The 21,862-nt window shown below is 39.8% G+C and overlaps 1 protein-coding gene across 1 annotated transcript in view; it reads left to right on the top strand.

Moving 5' to 3' along the window:
• The window catches only part of ERC2 (ELKS/RAB6-interacting/CAST family member 2), an 868,752-nt gene that overhangs the window by 168,265 nt on the left and 678,625 nt on the right, over nucleotides 1–21,862 (top strand). The window contains exons 4-5 of the mRNA XM_075005383.1: nucleotides 10,941–11,096; nucleotides 21,261–21,428. Of these exons, the coding sequence (XP_074861484.1) occupies nucleotides 10,941–11,096; nucleotides 21,261–21,428 (324 nt within the window). The remainder of the gene's footprint in view (nucleotides 1–10,940; nucleotides 11,097–21,260; nucleotides 21,429–21,862) is intronic.

Raw genomic sequence — 21,862 nt, 5'->3', positions numbered from 1 at the left:
TTTCAAAAATCAAATGGAGAGAGAAATCTCTGAGCTGCAATTTGTTTGCAAATTAGACTCTATTAATCAAGGGTTAAACGGAGATTGGGAGTGTCTCACAGTTTACAAAAACAGCTTCTCTGCCCTGGGTTTTAATATCTCCCCATTAGACTCTGACAATGGCTCATATCGCCCTGTCTGATCTGTCTTGTTTTTTCCTCTTTTGACACGTACTTTTGATAATGGGCCATTTCCACCTTGCTGAATAGACCTTGTCAGCTCTGGCCCTCCCTTTTACTGGGACCCCATTCTTTAAATACCCTTCTGAAACCACCCCTGCCCACTCATGCATCTGATGAAGTGGGTCTTTGCCCATGAAAGCTTATGCTCCAAAATACCTGTTAGCCTATAAGGTGCCACAAGACTTTTTGTTGCTCTGTATACAGAGGCTTCCAGTGTAGCCATAGGCTAAAGTTTTAAGTTTGGGAAACACCGATTTCTCTGATTGAGATGTAAGCCAAAATCATGTAGTACAAATGTAACCCACCTTGCTAAGGATGTGTTCACTGGAATCTATGATGTATGTGGATGGCAAATCTACTATGATTAAACTGTTGAATGAAAAATTGTTGATTAATAATACAATAAGTTTCAGTTAGCGGATGATACTGTAGGCCTGATATTATTCCAGCTTCTCCAGTTAGCTGTTTAGTTTAGTGTACATTGAGGGCATTGGAGAGGTGCGATAGTTGTTGCATAAAATTCAGGTTGGATTTGACAATAAACTACTTTATCGATTGCTAAGATATTATGATTGGTTTCCATAATCAGTGTTCTAGAGTTGCTTTGTCACATCCTCTTCCTGAGTTTTGCTCTTGCAGTGCTAATATAGATGATACATGAGTAATCAAGTGGAATGGAAGAAAGCTAGAGTGCTAGTGACGTAGAAATTTCTCAGCTCTTATGTAGTGGCTGGGCAGGAGTTGAAGAAAACATTCTTCATCTCCTTAGCTGCTTTCTGGAAGGTTCCAGTCAGTGGAAGTGTTCTGGTGATTAACCTAGTTAAAATGGATCATTTGCATCTGATGACAGATGTTGTTGTGTTTCTTTTTGAAAGGACTTTTCAGATTAGTTTTTGTATAAAATTATTCACGTTCGGACTGTGTTCTCTGCATCCATGGTGACTAAATATATCTGTTATTGGGGGATAAATGCTATGTCTTTGGTGTTTGGATTTTGTTTTCTGGTATGTGTGGCAGAAACTGAAGATGTACAGGACAAACTCTTTACAGTAGATCCATGTTTTTCTTGACGGTGAAAAGGAGCAAGCAGGTCTTGGGGTCCTTGTTGGAATGGAATATAAGTGCCTGCTTTAACAAGGGCAAGATGTCAGTTACCTTTAAAGAAGCAGTTGTTACACTTCTGTTGTGGTGCAGAGAATTTCTCCAGCTAGCATGCATCTCAAATCTCCCTTTTTGCGGAATGACATGAATACTGTTATATGAAGTGTTGCTACTTATTACATATGCAAACTTGAGACAAGTTTTATGTAATTGACAAAGCCAGGTGTAGCAATATAGTATCTATCTTTTCTTAAATATTTTGAAGAATAACAATACTACATAGTAGTACTATTTTATCTTCCTTTTTTAAATGTTAGAAGATATAATATGTTAATGCTAGGTTATTTACTGCAGCATGGTTTGTTATAGAATACATATTTGATGCTAAAGAAATAAGTTGAGAAATATAATAGCACCACGCTAACTATCTCCGTGTTCATATACATTATGATGCAGACTTTCATTACTTGCTCATACAGTGTTGTTATTCCCCCTGACTCATTCAACACAGCAATTGAATGATGTACACAAATGAGGCAGGGATATGTAGTGAGTGAGGCAGGTATATTGAAAAACATTACCTTCAGTGGAATTGCACCCACTTATGCTCTGAGTTTGGTATATATGTTGTAATAATTTAATATGGTTTAAATTCTTTGGCTTATCAGACTCTTAGGTTGGTTACTATTGGTAACCTAAACCTAAAAATAACCTAAACATTAAAAGCAAGGGAGGCTGAATATATTTTAACATGATTGCATTCATTGTTTATGTTAAAAACAAATACTACATACTTTAATCAACACTAGGTCAAATCTTATTTATGCTAAGTGCCACTTAAACTAATGAGACTACCTGTGTAAGTTTGGCAGAATTTTCCTACCAATTTAGCAAAATGCACATCTTCATTGTAAGCTAATGACAATTGTGCTCAAGTCTGAACTGTACAGAGACAAAATCAAAATGTATTAAACAAGTTCTTAACTGAATGAAAATAATTTTACCTTACTTGCAGAAACAACCATCTTTATATATTGACCCTGCTTTGATATTTCAGGTATGTTACTAGAAAACTGCTTGTGTGTGCAGTGCAAAGTATTCTTCTTGTTCTAATTGCATGAGTCTTCCTTTTGTCTGGTTTTAAAGGTTAACCTAAATATTTTCCACACTTTTCTTTTAACATCTATGCAGACATTGTCTGTATAATTATGCTTATGGACGTTTACTTTTTTCCTGATGATTTTTTTCTCTTTATCTCTCTTGCAATACCAAATGCTATTATGATTTATCCTATAAGAAGTGACTATTACCTGTTGTCTATAAAATTAACAATGAAGCCATGTCAATTCGTACTAGGTTTGGCAATAGCTTTCCTTTACAGAACTTAAATTTTGAGCCTAACCTTAAGGTGATACTATCTCCTTTGAAAATAAATGTTTTCAGAAGAAAGCAATGATCAAATGCTCAAGTATGAAACAAAAGACTGTTTCTTCTTTGAGTGGCTAGAAACATCACATGTGATATATATGTTCAGGTAAAACTGGCCAAGACAAATTGAATTTGCAGTTTCAAATATTAAATACTGACATTCAACTGCTTGTGAACACTCTACCAAGTTATTCATGGAAATAGTTTGATGAATAATTTTAAGCAACAAATACATTTGGGAATAGTGACACTGCTGACATTTCATGAACAGAAAGAGTCAAAATGCTTTGAATAAATTATTTTTTTGCAGATTATTTGCCCCGCTATGTGTTTTGCCATGTGTGTCAGGCAATATGCTACCAACAGTTTTATCATAATGTTCTGGGATATATATGAGTCATTATCACTGGAAACTAATCTGCAGAGTCAGTCTCTTATTACTTCAACTCCCTCACCACAGTCAGGACAAGCCTGTATTAATTAATGCTTTTAATTTACATTTCGAGGCAAAACTTGAGCATAGTCAGGACCAGGAAATAAGGAATCCAACTCTTCCCCCAGGCCAGATGTAGGCACAATTGGGTAGAGTCATTCGTGGGGGAGGAAAAATACTCCTTCTTCTGAAGCATTAGTTATTGGCACCTATTGGCAATAGCCTACTAATTCTGATTAATAGCAAATGTGAAAATAGGCCAGCGTCCTCCCCTCTTCCCCTGGGCTCCACACCAGTAAGAAAGGGGCCAATTCTGGGGTGTCTCTGTAGCAAGTGGAGGTGTGTGCTACCAGCCAGGCTCCCACTAACTCCAGGGCTCCCTGTCCTGCTCACTCCATACTGCACTGTCTTGAAGCAGGAGGCAGGAGTGTGCTTTGAAAGGGGCTGGCTGGGAGCAAGATGGGTGAAGGTACCCCTCCTGGTGGGGCTCTCAGCCAGTGCTGCTGGTCTCTCACCTGTGCTGATTGAATGCAGTGAAGGAATGTGCCATACCTGCAGAATGTGGCCCTTTAGGGGAAGGGAGGGCATGGGGTCTTCACATAACATTGCTGTTGTCTGTGTGCAGTGCCCCCAGAGCCACAGCTCCCTTTGGTCAGGACCAGAAGCATGGGGCACAGACCAGGTAACCAACCACAGCTGAGATGGTCCCTGCCCTGAGCCTCCACTGGCCAGGACTTCCCCAGCCTCAAGCTCCCACTTCCTCCCCTGCACTCTTCTACACCCTACCCCTTGCCCTGAGCCCCCTGCACTTCCTATCATACCTCCCAACCTCCTGCCACGATCCCCCTCCCGAAAGAGGGTTTGTGATACAACAGAATCTGTAAGATGTTTGTTACTTTCATGTCTGAAATGGCATGACCCAATACAGCAAAACGTCTTATATATTCTGGTGTCCTATTTGAAATAATGCAACCACACACAAAATGTATTTCAAAATAGCACCTAGCTATTTTGAAATAGCATGTCTGGGTCCATAGCACTATTTTGAAATATTGCCATTGGAGCCCATTATGGCTTATTTCAAAATTGTGTGATTCTGTGTCTCAATAGGTGTTTTGAAATAGGCATTATTCCTCTCACTTTGAGGGTTACCAATTTCGGAGTAAAGCACCTGCAATTCCAATATGATTTCAAAATAGAGTGTGCATAGTCTCAACAATAGTTCAGTTATTTTGAAATAACTGCAGTTAATATAAGAACATAAGAATAGCCAGACTGAGTCAGACCAATGGTCCATCTAGCTCAGTATCCTGTCTGATGACATTGGCCAATGCCAGGTGCCCCAGAAGGAGTGAAACACAGGTAATGATCTCTCTCCTGCCATCCATCTCCAGCTTCTGACAAACAGAGGAAAGGGACACCATTCCTTATCCATCCTGGCTAATAGCCATTAATTTACGTAACCTCCATGAATTTATCAAGCTGTTTTTAAAAGCTTGTTATAGTCCTAGCTTCCTCTGGCAAAGAAATTCCACATTTTGACTGTGTGCTGTGTGAAGAAGAATTTCCTTTTATTTGTTTTAAACCTGCTGCCCATTAATTTCATTTGGTGTTCTTTAGCCCTTATGTTAGGGGAGCAAGTAAATAATGTTTACTTGTTTGCTTTCTCCGCACCACTCATAATTTTATATACCTCTATCATATCCTCATTAGTCTCCTCTTTTTTTTAAGCTGAAAAGTCCTACTCTCTTTAATCTCTTTTTATATGGGACCCATTTTGAAATGACTGGGTAGTGTAGCCATAGTCTTAGTGAGCCAGCTTGCTGTGATGGAACTTCTTAAAAAAATCCTATTTCAGCTCTTCTAACATGGAATTTTTCAAAAAATCGTGGTTTGCAGAAAATTTTTGGTTTCTGTGGTTTATGTTCTGATTCCAGATGAAAAATAAATCAGTAATGTGTAATTTTCCCTGGACAGAAATTCTGATTGCTGCAGAGTTTTAGCCACAAAACTCTGTGTAGAAAATAAAAGGAAATGCTCATTAATTAGGTGAACAAATACATAAATAGCTACAGGTAATTTGACTGAGAAATTTCTTATGAGACTTAAACTTTATGATATGGGGCATGAATGGATCAATTATGGGAAAAGTAGGGAGATGTAAATATTTCCCCCTAATGATAAAATTACATATAAAATCAGTTACAGGTTTCTTTGGATTTTGTCATCTTCTGGAGTAACAGGGGAAAGAAGGTGCTAGAAACAGGATATGGAGTTGGCTGGAGTAACCTGGCTTGCTCCTGGATGGAATTTTCTGTATTGTAAGCACAGGTTGGACCTGTATGGTCCCACACACTTGGGATCTGAACCACCTGGAAGGAGGAAGTTTGCTGCAATAGGGGAGGTCAGGCCATTCTGAGTGGCCCTACTCCAGCCGGCAGAGGTCCATGCCCTGTGTCAGTGGGGCTCCCTGTCCTCAGCAGCTAGTGGCTCCCTGCCCCCATCTGCAGGGGTTTCAGCTCCTGGCAGCCAGCAGGTCTGTGTTTCCAAGCCGGCAGGGCTCCCTGCCCCTGGCCAGCAGCCATGCCCCTAGCTGTCAGAGACTCCCTGCTCCCAGCTGGCAGAGGCCCCATGCCCCCAGCTGGCAGAGCTTCACTCCCAGTTGCTGGGGTTCTCTGACCCAGGCCAGTAAGGCTCTGATCCCAGCAGGTGGGGCTGCCTGCTACCAGACCATATGAACTCCTAGCTACTGGCAACCTCTGTGGCTCTGTGGTCCTTCAGACCATGGATGTTGCTTGCTGGACCAGAGAGTCCCAGACCAAAGAGATTCAATCTGTACTACGGTCGTGTGTTTATTCACCCATGTCCTTCTTAAGGCTGTGGTAATTTGTTGTTCTTTTGCTTCTACCCCATTGGATGATTTATTCAAAACAAGAAGAATTAAATAAGCAGGCATCTCCTTTTTTCTTGACTTTCCACTCTACCACATCCTCTTGTAGTAGGTAGTCCGTCGTGTCTGACAATAACTTGTGCAGAGAACCTGTGTGGGAGAATGTGTAAAGTAGAAAAGCTGTTGCACAGGGGCAGTTCCACTCTCTTGATCTCAGAAGCCTGGTTCCAGTGGTACGAAAAGTCGTCACGGCTGGGTCTTCCTAGGCTGCAGTGGTTGGCCATGCCGTCCTTGGTGCCTTGTTATGCCCTTCGCTCTCAACAGAGCATTGCAGAACCACCTTCCTGGTCGTTGGATCTTGCTGTTGATCTCATCCGTCCAATCCGTGGGGGCCGACTTTGCATGCTGGGATAGACAATTCCCTATCTCACCGCAGGTTTCAGACATGATGGCTACCCTCACCTGGTTTAGCCTGCCTGTCAAAGCGGTTTATCACGGTGTGGTGGCTGCATACTACCACTTCTTGGAGCCACAGGTGAAAGCTGGGTGCCAGGTGGGGACACAACAAGTCCCCACATCAGAGGTGCCACCCCTCCCTGGACACCCCATACACCCCACATCCTCTTGTAGAAGAAGGCTTTTGCAGATGGCCCAGTAATGTCTAATTATAGATGTTTTACCTAACATTGAGTAGGTAATTTAATAGCAGAGATTTTTCTGTTAGCTTTTTCAGTATCTTAATTCCCCAAAGAATTCTCAGTATGAATATGAATAATGCTGATCCCATGGTCAAGGTTTAGATATGCTATATTCTGTCCATGGACAAATGCCACATTAGAGAATTTTATGCAGTACACTAAGTAATTTAGATTTTACCTGAATGATTATTACAAATTCCACTTAAAAAAAAAGTCCTTATAGCTGGTTGGAACTGTTAGCTGGAATGGTTTTCTACTGGAATTGATTAATTTGTCAAACTCAAACTTTTCTGTAGGAACATGCCAATTTTGATGGCGTTCTGATGAAATGCAGGGAGGATTCTGCTTGAACGCTACCTGCTAGGCTGGTTTCAAAATGTGCTTGTTTTTTTGCTAGCTTGCATGCCTAGCTCTTCTGCATCACACACCTGGGGAGCCAGGAATACCTGGGAGCCACAGCTCCCCAGCCGCCTGTCTTTCCTTGGCAGGCTATTCATCCCTCATCAAGTGAGGAATTGTCCTCTCCTGCCACTTGCCATTGTTATCTTAGGAGTTTTCCTAATTCCATATGCATTGCAGGCAAACAAGGATACCTGGATAGGTGGCAGCAGCATTAGTATGTTCTCACAGGGATGTATTCCATGTCACAGGACATCCTGAGATTTGAGTCTTTGTTCTGATTCTGAATGAATTTCTGAATTTCCTGTGGGATGGATATTGCATTTTATGGTCAGCTGTGTTTTACTTCCCTTATTGTCTGCTGTTGCTGGGGATGTGATCAAGAAGTTTTTTGGGGCAGTTTACTTGGGGCTTCTAGCAGCACCTCTGATAGCTCTTATGTTCAGCAAGGCATTATAATTTTTTTCTGTGTTATGAATTGGGTAAGAACTTTTGTTAGTTCCCCCTCAGCAGACAGAAAAAGGTAAATTATTCGCAGCATTTACAACAGAGTTTGTGTGTAAAAACAGCAATGCAAATGGAAGACATGGAATAACAGATGCTTATATTTTCTATATTATTTTCCAGTTCCTTATGCATCCAAATACCTTGTTTGCTTTTTTGATCATGGATGCACATTGAATAGTTTAGTGATGTCCAGGTTCTATTGTTGATCTATTACAATTAAATTGAATCCTGTAACGTGTCTGAATAGTGTGCAGTTTCTCTCCAAAGTGCATTACTTGGAATTTAATAATGTGGAACATCATTTGCGACCATGGAGAATATCACCTCCCTACTTCTATTCAGCATTCCTCTGGTTTATGTACCTAGGGATCATATTTGCCATCTTGCTGCAGCATTGCACTTAAAGTTTTTGTATTTGCTTAAAAATAGTGAAAATATTTTAAAATTCAGTAAGTTAGGTAAGACTTCACAATGAACGTGGACATATTTGCCCCATTCCAAACTCCAAACTGCTATCCTATTGTCATGTGAGTGACTTAAACTACACTGGGAAAAAGTTGGGTGTGTGTGTGCCTAATGTTATAGTTTTAGTAGGCAAGAGAATCAATAAACTACCTTTCTTTTTTCCCTGGCCTCCTTTGTCTGATTTTGAACCACATTGCACACTAAGTGGTTCATGGGTGGCTGGAGGAGTTCTGCTGGGCTAGACATTCCTATGCAGCTGTAATGAGGCAAGCAAATATTTACTGAACATTTTTATGAGGCTCTAGGTACCTGCCTGCCCTCTCTGTGTAATCCCGCATTGCTTTTGATTTTAAAATAAATCTTTTGTTGTACACAGAAGTTTTTTCAGAGTCACATGGATGAGGTATTTTTAATTGTTTAGTATGCTGTAGGATTGTTAAATGTACAGTGTGTATTTAATGAACAGTTACATTATTTCACAAAGCATGAGACATTGTATTACTTAGGTAGTGATTTTGTAAATGACTTGTTTACATTAAATGATTAACATAATTTTGAATCCTTTGTTTTGTGCTGTAGATGACTTGTGTTTTAAATAGAATAGGCCTGATAGAAGACTTGCAAGGACAAAGGAAATTAAGTAGATAAATTCACAATGTTTTCCAAGATGTAACATTTTGTGTGACTTTAGTCTTTAACAGAAAGTCTTGTTTTACATAGAAGGAAGGAAAAGCAAAGCAAAGCAAAACAAACCAAAACCCCAGTATACGTGTACACACACACACACACACACACACACACACACACACACACACACACACACACACACACACACACACACACACACACACACACACACACACACACACACACCCCAAAACCAAAAAATAAAAAAAAACAAGCCTAAACTTGACTACCTACAATACTAATGTGGGAACATCTACCCAGTTGTTTTTGTAATTAATTTCAATATATAACCATTTGCGATTTATTGGGGGTTTTAGTCCCATTTGGGGCTGTGCTTGTGTATGCTACAAGTCCCTGTAACTGAGCCCTCCAGAGCTGAGCTGTTACCAGTGTCTGCGCTGCTCTGTTGTAGGGCTGTTACCTTAACTCTGTGCCTTTGCTGTGGGATACCAAAACATCTAGCCATGTGGAAAGGGTTAGTGGGGTGCTCCAGAGCAGGGGTGAGCAAACTTCTTACATCGGGCCTCACTTTTCAGCCCTGCAATTAGCCACTCCCCCCCAACCTGTGGGAGGACCACAGGAAGTGGGTGGGATGCTCCGGAAGGGGTACTGATGGGGATCGGGGGGGTGCCTGGCAGGAGGACCCCAGGGGAATATGTGGGGGGGCTCAGGGGGACTTAGAGCTGCACTATGTTGAAGAGTGGTGGTGGCACCAGGCTGAAAGCAGCCCTGTACCCCCGCAGGCAGCACTAACTCCTCACCAGCATCTTGGGGGACTCTCAGAGGGCACCATTGTGACTGCCTTGCAAAGCTATCAACTCACTGGCTTGGCCCTGCTGCTTGACTCAGGGCGTCAGAAAATTCTTATTGGCCCAGTGGGGCCGGAGTGTGTGAGGGGGGAGTGTTCCCGTGACAATGATAGCAGTGGAGGCCACAGGGGAGGAAGTAGAGGGCTGGGGAGGCAGCAGAAGCTGTGGGAGTAGGGGGAGCCAATCGTACTGTGCCCCCACCTTACAAAATGTCACGTCCCTTTTTGGAGGCACCCCCCTCTTTGTACCTCTCTGCCCCAGATGGCAGGTAAACATGCTCAGTGCTACAGTCATCTCACCAGATGATAGTCTCAAGAAGGTCTCTGTGTTCCAGTCCATCACGTCACGTCACACTAGGGCGATTCTCCTGTGGCACGTTAAGCTGGTTTTACAGGCTGATCTATCGCTGGACAGCAGAAAGCTGCTGCACTGGCACCCAGTGATTTGGCCTCACATGTTATGTCTACACAGCAAAGTTATTTTGGAAAAATGACTGCTATACCGAAATAACTTTGCAAGCATCTGCACAATGCATCCTCTATTTTGAAATAATTTCAGATTGCCTACTGAGTGATTTTGCTATAGCTTATCAAAGTGAGAGTTAGGTGAGAACATACAAGTCCTAATGATTTCTATCCATCCACAAGTGGATTGATGTTTCAGTTTCCAGACAACAAATGAAAATGATAGCTGAATAACTAGGTTTTTTCAGTGCTGTGTTGACACAAGATAGTAACCAGTATATGAGGTGGTATTTCTGTAGCTGCATATGAAGTTGTTACATACTGTTTGCAATGTTCCTTGAGACAGCAGGATCCAAAGCACATATATGCATGTAGGAGTGGAGGAAAAGGATGTAAGCAGGACAGGATTGTAACTTTGTGGTCAGCAGACCACTAGATGGAGAAGCGACCCAACTCATTTGAGAACAGAAGTCTAAATAATAATTTTCTTTAAGCTATTGTCAGGGAAATTAACTGGGATTTACATTAGTATTTAAGTTCTGGAACTATGGGTGTGGCTGTGATGCATTCCCATGCTTAAAGAGGTTTTCAACATATGCAAGGTTTACAGTTTGGTTCACTATCTCTCAGCACCCACAGTATGCAAATTGTTCTACACCCGAGCATCAGTATAAATAAGAACAGAATTTTTTCCAGTTTCTTGGGCTGGGTATTGTTATTGTACTACATTGCCACAATTATTGGTTTTTAACATCCAGGCATCATGTAATTACACACATTCATTCTCTCTCTCTCTCTCTCTCTCTCTCTCTCTCTCTCTCTCAAATTTTTAACACAGGACACAAAAATAGCTTCACTTGAGCGCAACATAAGGGATCTCGAAGATGAAATACAGATGTTAAAGACAAATGGAGTTCTGAATATAGAGGACCGAGATGAAGAGATCAAACAAATAGAGGTTTACAAGAGTCACTCAAAGTTCATGAAAAATAAGGTACAGACTACTTTTAAAATAGCTTAATGGTATTAAAATAATGTGAGCAAGAGCTTTAATTGGACTCTGCAGTTTAAGCAGTACTCTATGAATATGTTTATGGTGGATGTGCAGTATTTGGCACTGAATGGAGTTGCTGCAGGAATCCTTTTTTAAATAATAAAAAAAGCAATTGTAAGTGTTAATTCAGGCAAGATAGAGAGAGGCCAGTTCATCACACTTCATCTGCAAAATCATTAATTCATTTACTACATTTCTCATGCTTTATGCTGTTTCTTTTGCTTTTTTACCCTCTGCATCTTATATGAGGTATCTTCATTTTCTCAGTTTTCTAACTCCTACTTTCACTGCCTAAAAACTCCTTTATGACTTTGTTTGTTTTCCATTCTCAGCTACATTATTTTTATACCATTTTAATTGTTAAATTTTTCAATATCTTGATAGTGTTATTGTGTTTAGCATCACTGTGCCATAAATGGTGCTGAGTTGTTGTTTCCATTGTGAATGTGTGTTTTACATACTGTACTTTAAAATTCTACAGCTGTCTGCATGGCACCTCCCTTTCGGAAGGGACATGCAAATGAATGAGTTTGGAAGTGTAAATGAGATGTGGATTTAAATATCTTGTATCTCATTTGTATATTCCTGCACAATCTGGCTGCTGGAAGAGCCATTTCCAGAAGCCAAAGCAGCCATGAGGAACAGGGCTCCTTCAAAAGGAAACCGCCACTTTCAAAAGCGCCTTCTTCCTATTTTGTTTCAGGATGAAGCGTACTTTCAAAAGGGTAGCTTCCTTTCAAAGGAACCCAGTCCACATGGCTGCTTTGGCTAGCAGAAATGCCTGTTCTGGAAGCCAGATCACCTGGGGATATGGAAATGAGGTGCAAAATATTTAAATCCATGCCTCATTTACATTTTTGATCCTGCTCATTTACATTTCCTTTCCAAAAAGGAGGGGCCATATAGATGCAGCTTAATATTTCTAAAATTTTAATTTTTTAATTGATAGTTTGTAGTCATACTGTGCCTTTCTGTTAAGAATCTCAAAGCATTTCATAAAGGTTTATACATATTCTTAGTCTGAGTTTACAGACAAAGAAAAACTAAATGGATTGGCCAGGGTCACACACCAATTAGGAGCAGAGTTGGGAATAGAACAGCAGGGACATATCTCCCAGACTCACCTGATTATGTTACTCACTTATTTGGACATGGTCAGAATTGAATTTAGCACCTGACTTTTGATGTCAGCTGCACATTTTACCACATTTAATTTAATTTTGTTTAACTGCCATGAGGTCAAAGAGTAGCTCTAACATTTTATTTTTGTACTTTCAGATAATTTTTTGGGATTTGTTTTTCTCAATAGATTTAAAATTGTCTTTTTAAAAATACATACTGTGATGAGTTTATTCCAGAACTTGTGTTCCTCATTATACTCTTGTTTCTTTATAACGGAACAAGGCAATGACATGAGGCTACCTTGTACAATAAAGGTACACGATGATCAGATTTTTAAAGTGAAACAACTGACAGCAATGATGGGGATGATCGGGGAGGGGATGAAGCGTTCCCATAGATAAATCTTGGGAAGTTGAGAAAAGAGGCATTTTATCTGTAAGCTCCTTTAAGATGACAAGGAACAGTGATTTGAGAGGGGAATGCAGGAGAGAAAGGACAGCCAGATGGCTGTTTTATAATGAAGTTGAAACTTTGACCATGATAAAGAGAGTAAAGCTGGCCAAAAGCACCATAGCGATTTTGTTTGTGAAACTATACTTTTTTTTCTTGATTTTTATATGCATTAATTCCTTTTCACACATCATCTGTTTTTATGTGAAAGTTTGTGAAGCTGATAATTTTGAAATGAAAATTGGAAGAGTCACTTGTGCACTTAAATTTGTATCTTGGGATTTGAAAAATTTGTGTGAGGGGATTGATGCTACTTCTGCTCCTGTGGAGCCCACATACTCGGGTGGAATCATGGAAATATTGGTTTGGAAGTGATCTTGATAGGTCATCTAGTCCAGTCTCTTGCACTGAAGCACAGAGGTAACTATTCTAGATCATTTCTGAAAGGGGTTTATTTAACCTGTTCTTCAAATTTCCAGGGATGGAGATCCATAGTCATTTAGGTAATTTTTCTGGTTCTTAACTGTTTAGTGGGGAAGTTATTCCTGTTGTCTAACTGTTTCTGCAGCTTAAGTCTATTACTTCTTAGTAATAGGGAGGGATAGCTCCATGGTTGGAGCATTAGCCTGCTAAACCCCGGGTTGTGAGCTCAATCCTTGAGGAGGCCATTTAGGCATTGAGGCAAAGAGATGTCAAATAGATGTCTTGGTGCCTAGTCCTGCCAAGAGGCAGGGGACTGGGCTAGACAACCTCCTGAGGTCCCTTCCAGTTCTAGGAGATGCATATTTCTATTTCTTTCTTGTTCTCACTGGTTAAGGAGAACTACCTGCCACCCTCCTCTTTATAACAATCTTTTATATACTTGGAGATTATCATCTCTCTCCTCAGTCATCTTTTCTCCATACTACACAAATCCAGTTTTCATCAATCTTGCCTAACAAGTCATGTTTTCTGGATCTTCCATATTTTTTGCTTCTCTCTTCTGGACTTTTCCTATTTGTCCACATCTTTCTCAAACTGTGGCCCCCACAACTGGACACAGAATTCTAGCTGAGGCCTTAGTACTGCTGAGGTATGGTGGATTGGAGAAAGGAGTTTCCCATGCCAGGGCTTGCACCTATAAAGCCTTCTGCCCTTACATTCCTGGGGGGTGTATCTGTTCTGCAAGCTGGCCATCACCCCCATTTTTGCACCAGTTTCTGACCTTGCAGTCCCTCCTGCCATAAAGCGCCACTGCCTTCTTCTGGCAAGCCTGGACAGTGCCCCCCTGCCCTGACGTTTTCATTGTAGGGCAGTCATTCTCATGGCTTGCTTACTGTACCATTCCTGCTAACATATCCCAGAATGATGTTTGGTTTTTTTTCAACATTATTAATTTGTGGATCCTCATTTAGTCTGTGAGCCACTGTGACCACCCTCCCCGCCGCAGATTCTTTTCTGAAGTGTTGCTTCCTCAGCAGTCATTGAACATTCCATCCTGTGTGTAATACTTAGCATATGTCATTAAATTTCATCTTCTGTTATTTCAGACCATTTCTCCAGTTTGTCAAGATCATTTTGAATTCTGAGTCCTTTTTCCAAAGCCCTTGCAACTTCTTCCAGAATGTTATTGTCCACAAACTTTATAAGTGTGTTCTCTATGCCAGGGGTTCTTAACTTTTTTGCCCTCACACCTCCCCTGAAAGTGAACTTAATGTTTATACCTCCTGTCCTTCCCCAAATTAATCATTGAACCAATCAAGACATAATTAAGGTGATAAAGGGATTTTATTTCTAGCCAATTCCTCACGTACACAAAAAATATAAAAATAAATAAATAAAAGTTCGTCAGGACCACATTAATGAGATGGCTGTTGCTGCTTTCGGTCAGTAAGGACAGAAATTCCAGGGACAGTCTTGGACAACGCTAGATGTATGTCATGCCTGGCATCCATCTGATTTCTAGCCTTTGTCTTCAAGCTGACCAATGTTGAAAATCCAGATTCACAGAGATAGGTTGTAGCAAATATGATCAAAGCTGAAAGAGCTTTCTTTGCCAGAACTGGGTAGGCAGCTATTTGAGAGCATCAAAATTCATCAAGATTTTGACTGGAGAATCCTTGCTTCAGCAAAGCTTTGCTCTGCAAATTGATGAGGTCATCCTTCTGCATGTCAGCATCATCCATTGAGTCCAAATTAAAGGTGAAAGGATTTCGAATCCACTCATCATTTTTCAATTCATCTTTAACAAAGTAATTATCAAAAGAGTCCATGAGATTTTACAGATGCCTCAAAATATCACCTGAATGCAATCTGGAACTGTCTCTAACAAACCCTCTCCAGAAAGAAGAACATCTTCCAGAGTAGGAAAATTTGCATATTTGTTTTTTGCCACACATCTCTTCCAAAGAGCCAGTTTTTGGTGGAAGGCAGCAATATTCTCATTTGCATCCAGAACAGTCAGTTCTGACCCTTGAAGTGAAATGGTGAGGTCATTCAATTGCGAGCATATATCTGTAAGATAGGCCAACGACGCAATGAAACCTTGGGTTTCAATCTCTTTACACAGTTTGTTTTCCTTTTCTTGAAGAAACATGGCTATCTCAATTCTAACTTCCATAACATGAGAGAAGACTCCTCCATGTGAAAGCTGGTGTACTGTGTGATATAACACTACTTCATGAGCAGCTCCAACTTCTTGGCAGAGTACTTGGAAGAGTCTGTGGTTCAAAACTCGAGACTGGATGAAGCTCACTCCTTGAACAGTGGCATCCATGGCTGATTTCAGTCTCGGAGAAAGAGTTTTTGATGCCAATGCATGACAATATAAAAAACAGTGGATGACCTCCACCTGTGAGGCCTCCACCTGCACCAAAGGTCCAAAGCCAGATTTCTTCCCCAGCATGGAAGGGGCACCATCAGTGCATGTGAAGCCCAGTTTCATCTTCCAGTCTATTTTTTGAAAAGAACTCCTCGATTAGCTGGTAAACATCAGCAGCTTTTGTGGTAGCCAACAGGGGTTCACAGAACAAAAACTCTTCTTTGATGCACGTTTCAGTGGCGTATCTCACAAAAGCCAAGAGTTGACTGCATTGAGCCTCATCAGTACTTTCATCCAATTGAAGTCCAAAGGCCAGGATAACTTTCTTGAGTTCCTCCATGAGTTGATCCAAAATATTAGATGACATATCCAAAATTCAACAACTGATGACGTCGTTTGACAGAGGTATTTCAGCAATCTGTTTCCTCTGTTGCTTTCCAAGAACAACTTTGACCATTTGAAGGGCACAAGGCTTGATCAGAGTCTCACTGATTGTGTGAGGCTTTTTGTTCTTTACAATGAGATATACCACTTTATAGGAGGCCTCAAGGAGTGGCTTCTGAGTAGATCCTAAATCCAACTTGGGTAAAGTGCCTGATGAGTGGAATCAAGCTTTCTTCTGCTTCAGCGACTCCAGCGAGTCTCCAGAATTTCCTGGGTTCACATTTGTGAAATGTTGTCGGAGTTTGGCAGGCCTCATGTTATCATTACAGAGAACTTTTGCACATATAAAGCATCAAGGTTTTTTGGTTCCATTGTGGTCAAGACAGCACGTGAACCTAAATTTCACATAATCATCACTGTATTTCCTTTTCTTTGACATTTTCTCATCTTCTTGAGGGGACACAAAAATGTAAACTAAACTATTGATTGTGGTAGAGTTAAACACAAAAACAACTACCTGTGCTGAAGACCGTCTGCTAACTGAACCAGTGTGTGTGGGCAAAGTACACAACAATACAGTGCGACGCAAGAGAAAGCGGTATGCCTGACCTTGAACAGGCGTAATGGAGGCGCAGGATGTGTGTGAAGATTGCAGTAATTCTACAAAGTCTCAATATTGTATCTGACCTAACTTTTTTTAAAAGTGTCAGCCTTGGGTAAAAAACTATCACCTCTTGTTGCATCAGCCAATCAAAATGTAACACTGTTAGCAAGATGTTAGTTTCTGTTACAACCAGTTTAAAGCAGTTTGGTGGAATATGGTTGAATAGTTCTAATGATGAAAGTAGACATTATTCTCTTAAGTATCTGATCTCACCTCAAGTTCCGCTATATTTAATTAATAAGCAATTAATGTTAATTTTAATTCATAACATTAATTATAAAGAATTCTCAACTTTAGAATTTTATACAGTGAGAAAGCAATTGCAATAAATTTTCTGGGAGGCACCTCACACCTCCCCTGTATCCCACAGGTTAAGAACCCCTACTCTATGCCATTATTCAAATAATTTATGAAGATAGTGAAGAAAATCGGACCCAAGACATACTCCTGTGGAATCCCGCTCAGTGGACTCTTCTAGCTTGATTGTGAGCAATTGCTAACAACTATCAGTTCGCTTTTTCTGACCAGTTGTACACCCGGGCTATATTTCCCTAATTCATTTATGAGAAATTCCTGAAACCCTGTCAATAGCCTTACAGAAGTCAAGAGATATCACATTTACTACTTCCTACAATCTACAAGGCATGTTGCACTCTCAAAAAGGACAATAGATTGATTTGATGTGATTTGTTAACAAATCCATGCTGACTATTGCTTATCACTTTATTTTCTTCTAGGTGCTTAGAATTAAATGATTATTTGATCTATTGTCTTAGTGGGTACTGAAGTCAAGCTGACTGGTCTGTAATTCCCTGACTTGCTTTTATTCCACATTTATGCCTTGTCCTCTGAGATTTCTCTCATTTGCCATGAGTTCTCAAAGTTATTTATCATGGCGCACAGATCTCTTCAGCCAGTTCCTTAAGTATTTCATCAAGCCCTGCCAAACGTGAAGACATTTAATTTGATGGTGTAAATCTTAACATGTTCTTTTTCTATTTTATCCTCAGATCTTACCCCATTTAGGCTGATGTTCACTATGTTAGTTATCCAATCACTGCCAAATTTTTTCCTGGAAACCAAAACAAAAGGACACACAAAAATTTGGACATTGGTGTGTTTTCTGTTGTTTTTCTCTCCTTGTTCAGTAATAGACTTTTCCTGTCCATGGTTTTCCTCATATATTTGTAAAGTGTTTTCTAGTTACTTTCTCTATTTCGGTAGTTTGATCTTGTTCCTTGCCTTGACCTTTCTCTCTCTGAATGAGAACAGGTTGAGAGTAATTGGTCCTAAAACTTACTTTTATATCTGGCGCTCACCAACCGGTTAGGATTTGCTGCCTCAGAGAAAGGTACAGTAGCTTAATTTTAGGAAGTGTGGGGTCTTCTGGGATAGATTCCAGGAAACTTCAGTATCCGGTGACACCTGCCGTGTTTTAGCTACTGTCTTCAATTTTCCCCATGGGAGAAATAAAAGGTTAAGGCCCTCTTGGCAGCTACCTTTATATTTAAAGTTTTGTGGGACATTTTTTGTGTTCAGTACAGTCTTTTAAAATTCATAAATGGGGTTACCTGTTGGTGAGATGACAGTATACTTTCAGATGTAGTTAACCTACAAGTGTGCAGTTCTCAGTGACTTAATGTAATTACTTCAATATCTCAGACAATATATTGAAGCTTTTAAGGCATAACTAATATCTGAAATCTTGCATATAAAGGGGAAGTTCCCAGGTTTTTGAGAGGAAGAGCTTTAATATATTTCTTTGCTCTAAAGACCAGATGAATGAGAAGAAGACTGTTTTTTGTACCATCGTTTTCATCACAACCTTCAGATCATTATTTTGATAAATATGTCACATTCTGATGAAACACTGTACAACTTCTTTCACCAGCTCTTTCCTTACTCTTATAACTGAGATTTGCAGCAAAAGATACTAGTTCTGCCATTCATCATAGAACCTTTCAAGGTGGAAAAAGTATTTATATGGCTGTCAGCAAGCAGATCTTATTATACCTGATCTGTTGAACCTGAGATTTCTGATAAGATGTTCTGATATATATGTCCTGATTGATGCCAAACAGTACAACAAGGCTCTTTTCATGATTAACATTAGGTGCAAGAATTATCTTTATATTTAAAGAATAGGCATTTAGTTTACATCTTCTCTTAATTTAAATCTAGAAGGGAAGGTGTTTCGGCTGTGTATGTAGAACATTATTGCAAATTGTATTTTGTTCAGCATGAAATATTTTCTTTTTTGTAAATTCCAATACTTTAATAATAAACAAACATCTCCAAACTTCTCCCGAGGTCAAGAACAGAGATAACTAGAGGTCTTGGGATACCATAGGTACCCCCAGAAGGACTGAGACCACGAATTAGGGAAAATGCAGTCTCTGCTTTACAGCCTTGGCTTTTAGCTCATGTGGTAGAGCACAAGGCTTTAGCACCTATGATTGCAGATTCCATCCCTTCTGCTGGCAACCTGGGTCTGTCGGCATAACACATATATGGCATATTCAGTCTAGCAGAGAAGGGTAAGATTCTATCCAATAGAGATGGAAGTTGAATTGAGTCAGACTGAGACCAGAAATTATGGTGTATGTCGTTATCCAAGATTGGCTGTTTTTCTAAAAATGTGATTTAGATATTGTTTTATGGAAGTTCTGTGGCTTGTGGTATGTGATAGAAGAGGTTAGACTAGATGATCAGATGGATCCCTTCTGACCTTTGATCTAGAATCCATATCCAGACATGCAGGTAAATCTTCTTTGAAGTCTTTATTTATAATACATATGGAATTTGTGCTTGTCGTTTTACTTTGAACCTGAGGCTATGTCTGCCCTAGCATCCCCCTTTCAAAAGGGGATGCTAACGAGACACTTCAGGATATGCTAATGAGGAATAGGAATAAGGGGATTTTGAAGTGTGCGGGGTCCTTTCAAAAAGGACCCTGTGTAGATGAGCTGCGCGCAATTGAAAGCAAAGTGCCACAGCTGCCATTATGCTAATGAGGCACTGCATATTCATTGGCATATCCCAAAGTGTCTTATTAGCATCCCCCTTGTGAAAGGGGGGTGCTAGTGTAGACACAGACCATTGGAGAAGCACGAGTCCTCACTTGGGTCACGTCAACATTATTCTTACGTTCACTTTTACATTTAATGGAGTAGGAATGCAAGCACATCAGCAAGGACACAGAATTGTTTAAAGAAGTCAGTATTTTTTACTGTAATATACAAGAAACTTTTAAGAACTAAAAGTACCAGATAAAAATTGTTTCTTTAAAAATCGTGTGGTCTTGTCCTGTACTGGACATTTCTTTTTAGAGGAGAGGTCCCAGTTCTTTTTCCTTTTTCCTTTTCTTTTCTGAGTTTGTCAAAGACACAGTTATCCTAACTTGGATCTTTTCTTTTGTGTTTGGGAACTATAACACATTTTTCAGAACACTTTTCAATGTGGAGATCTTCAAATTAGAAATACATACTAATGATCAGATTCATTTCTGGGCGATCAGGAGCATATCTGTGATGTAAGTAAAGCCATTTCTCTTGGCTGTTGATTTTTCGGGGTATTGGTAGCATCATGAACAAAACAGAAAAGAGCTTCCAATAGAGATTAGATGCCTACAAGGGTCTAGTATAAAACATGTAATAGAATTAAATTGGTCTCAGATCTAGGGCTCATCCTTCTTATTATATGCACAGACTTTTCCAGTGTTTATTTTGTTTACTTTTTTTGTCTTAGTTTCTATACTTGCTTACATGTGCTGGCAAAATAAATGAATGCTGGGGAGGCGAGAAGAAGGTTTACTTCCAAGCTGAAAAATCTTTCTTCTTTAGTAGTTTTGGGTAGTTTTAGTAGTTTCAATGGTGACCTGCACAACACCTTCAAAAGTTGATCTTGGGGAGCTTAAATTCATAACTACTATAGACATAACTCATGGACTGAATAGAGACACTTGATTTATGCATTATTACAACAATCTATAGCTCACTAACCCTCCTTTATCCTCTAAGTGCAAAGATGTTAATTGATCACTTCATTTTGATGTTCTGTTTACCTTTCCCAGACCTAAAGAAGAGCTCTGTGCAGCTTTTAGGTTTGTCACTTTCACCAACATAGGCTGGTCAAATAAAAGATACCACCTCACTCACCTCATGTCTCTCATATCCTAGGACCAGCACAACTATAACAACATTGAAAACACTAAGGGTACATCTACACTAGAAAGTTCTTTTGAAATATTTTTTCAAAAGAAGTGGCTCTTTTGAAATATCCAGAAGAGCATTCACACACAAAAAGCCCCCCGCTTTTTTTTTCCAAAAGAGCAATCCTCATGACACCTGATTTTTTTGATCCCTGTTGTGTTCTTTTGAAAGAGCTGGGGCTGTGTGGATGCTCTCTTTCGAATGAGCAGATCACACTTTTGATCTGCTTTCTTGTGTGTAGGAGAACTCTTTCAAAATAAGTTCTTTCAGAAGGGACTGTAGTGAACACATAACCTAAATGTAATGGAAATTGTGAGTGCTGAGTACCTTGTGGTCAGAACCTTAATGCTTCTCCTGACTACCCAGAAGATATCTGGGTTGCATCACATGAGATTCATTCTCATCTTTCTGAACTCATGTAAGTGTAAGGTGGAGATTAAATGATGCAAAACTGTGTGTTTTTGATTTTGCAGATTGACCAGTTGAAACAGGAACTTTCAAAGAAAGAATCAGAACTTCTTGCCTTACAAACTAAGCTTGAAACCCTTAGCAATCAGAATTCAGATTGCAAGCAACACATTGAAGTGCTTAAAGAGTCGCTTACTGCCAAAGAACAGAGAGCTGCCATACTTCAGACAGAGGTAAGCTGTTTTCTCTATATAATACAGTATAAATGTTTAGTTAATGGTCTGTGTCAGGGTTAAAATGACGTATTAGTTACAAATCTTTGCAGAAGATACACTTTGGACTTTCTTCAGTTTGTTAAAATAATGTAACAGCTTAAACTCTGCCGTATGCTAATACATTTGGCATATTTTCCCTTTTTCCTTTTTTTCCTTTTTGTAGTACGTTCGTTCTGATCCTGCAGTTTTTGAAAAGAACCTAATCATTTCAATAGCAGCCCTGAATGTATTCGTATTGCAGGACTGGACCTACATGTAGAATCTGCAACAGCAAGGGTACATAGCTGTAGGTGTGATTTCCCTTGTCTTTAGTGGAATATCTATATTTCTCCATTCAGATTTCTTCTTAATATTTTAATTCATAATTTCAAATTGTCTTGAGAAAGTTTGGA

This window comes from Carettochelys insculpta, chromosome 11 (genome assembly GCF_033958435.1).
Source record: "Carettochelys insculpta isolate YL-2023 chromosome 11, ASM3395843v1, whole genome shotgun sequence".
In the NCBI taxonomy this organism is placed as follows: Eukaryota; Metazoa; Chordata; order Testudines; family Carettochelyidae; genus Carettochelys; species Carettochelys insculpta.
Note: the sequence above shows the minus strand (reverse complement) of the source record. Positions and strands in the feature narration are given on the sequence as shown.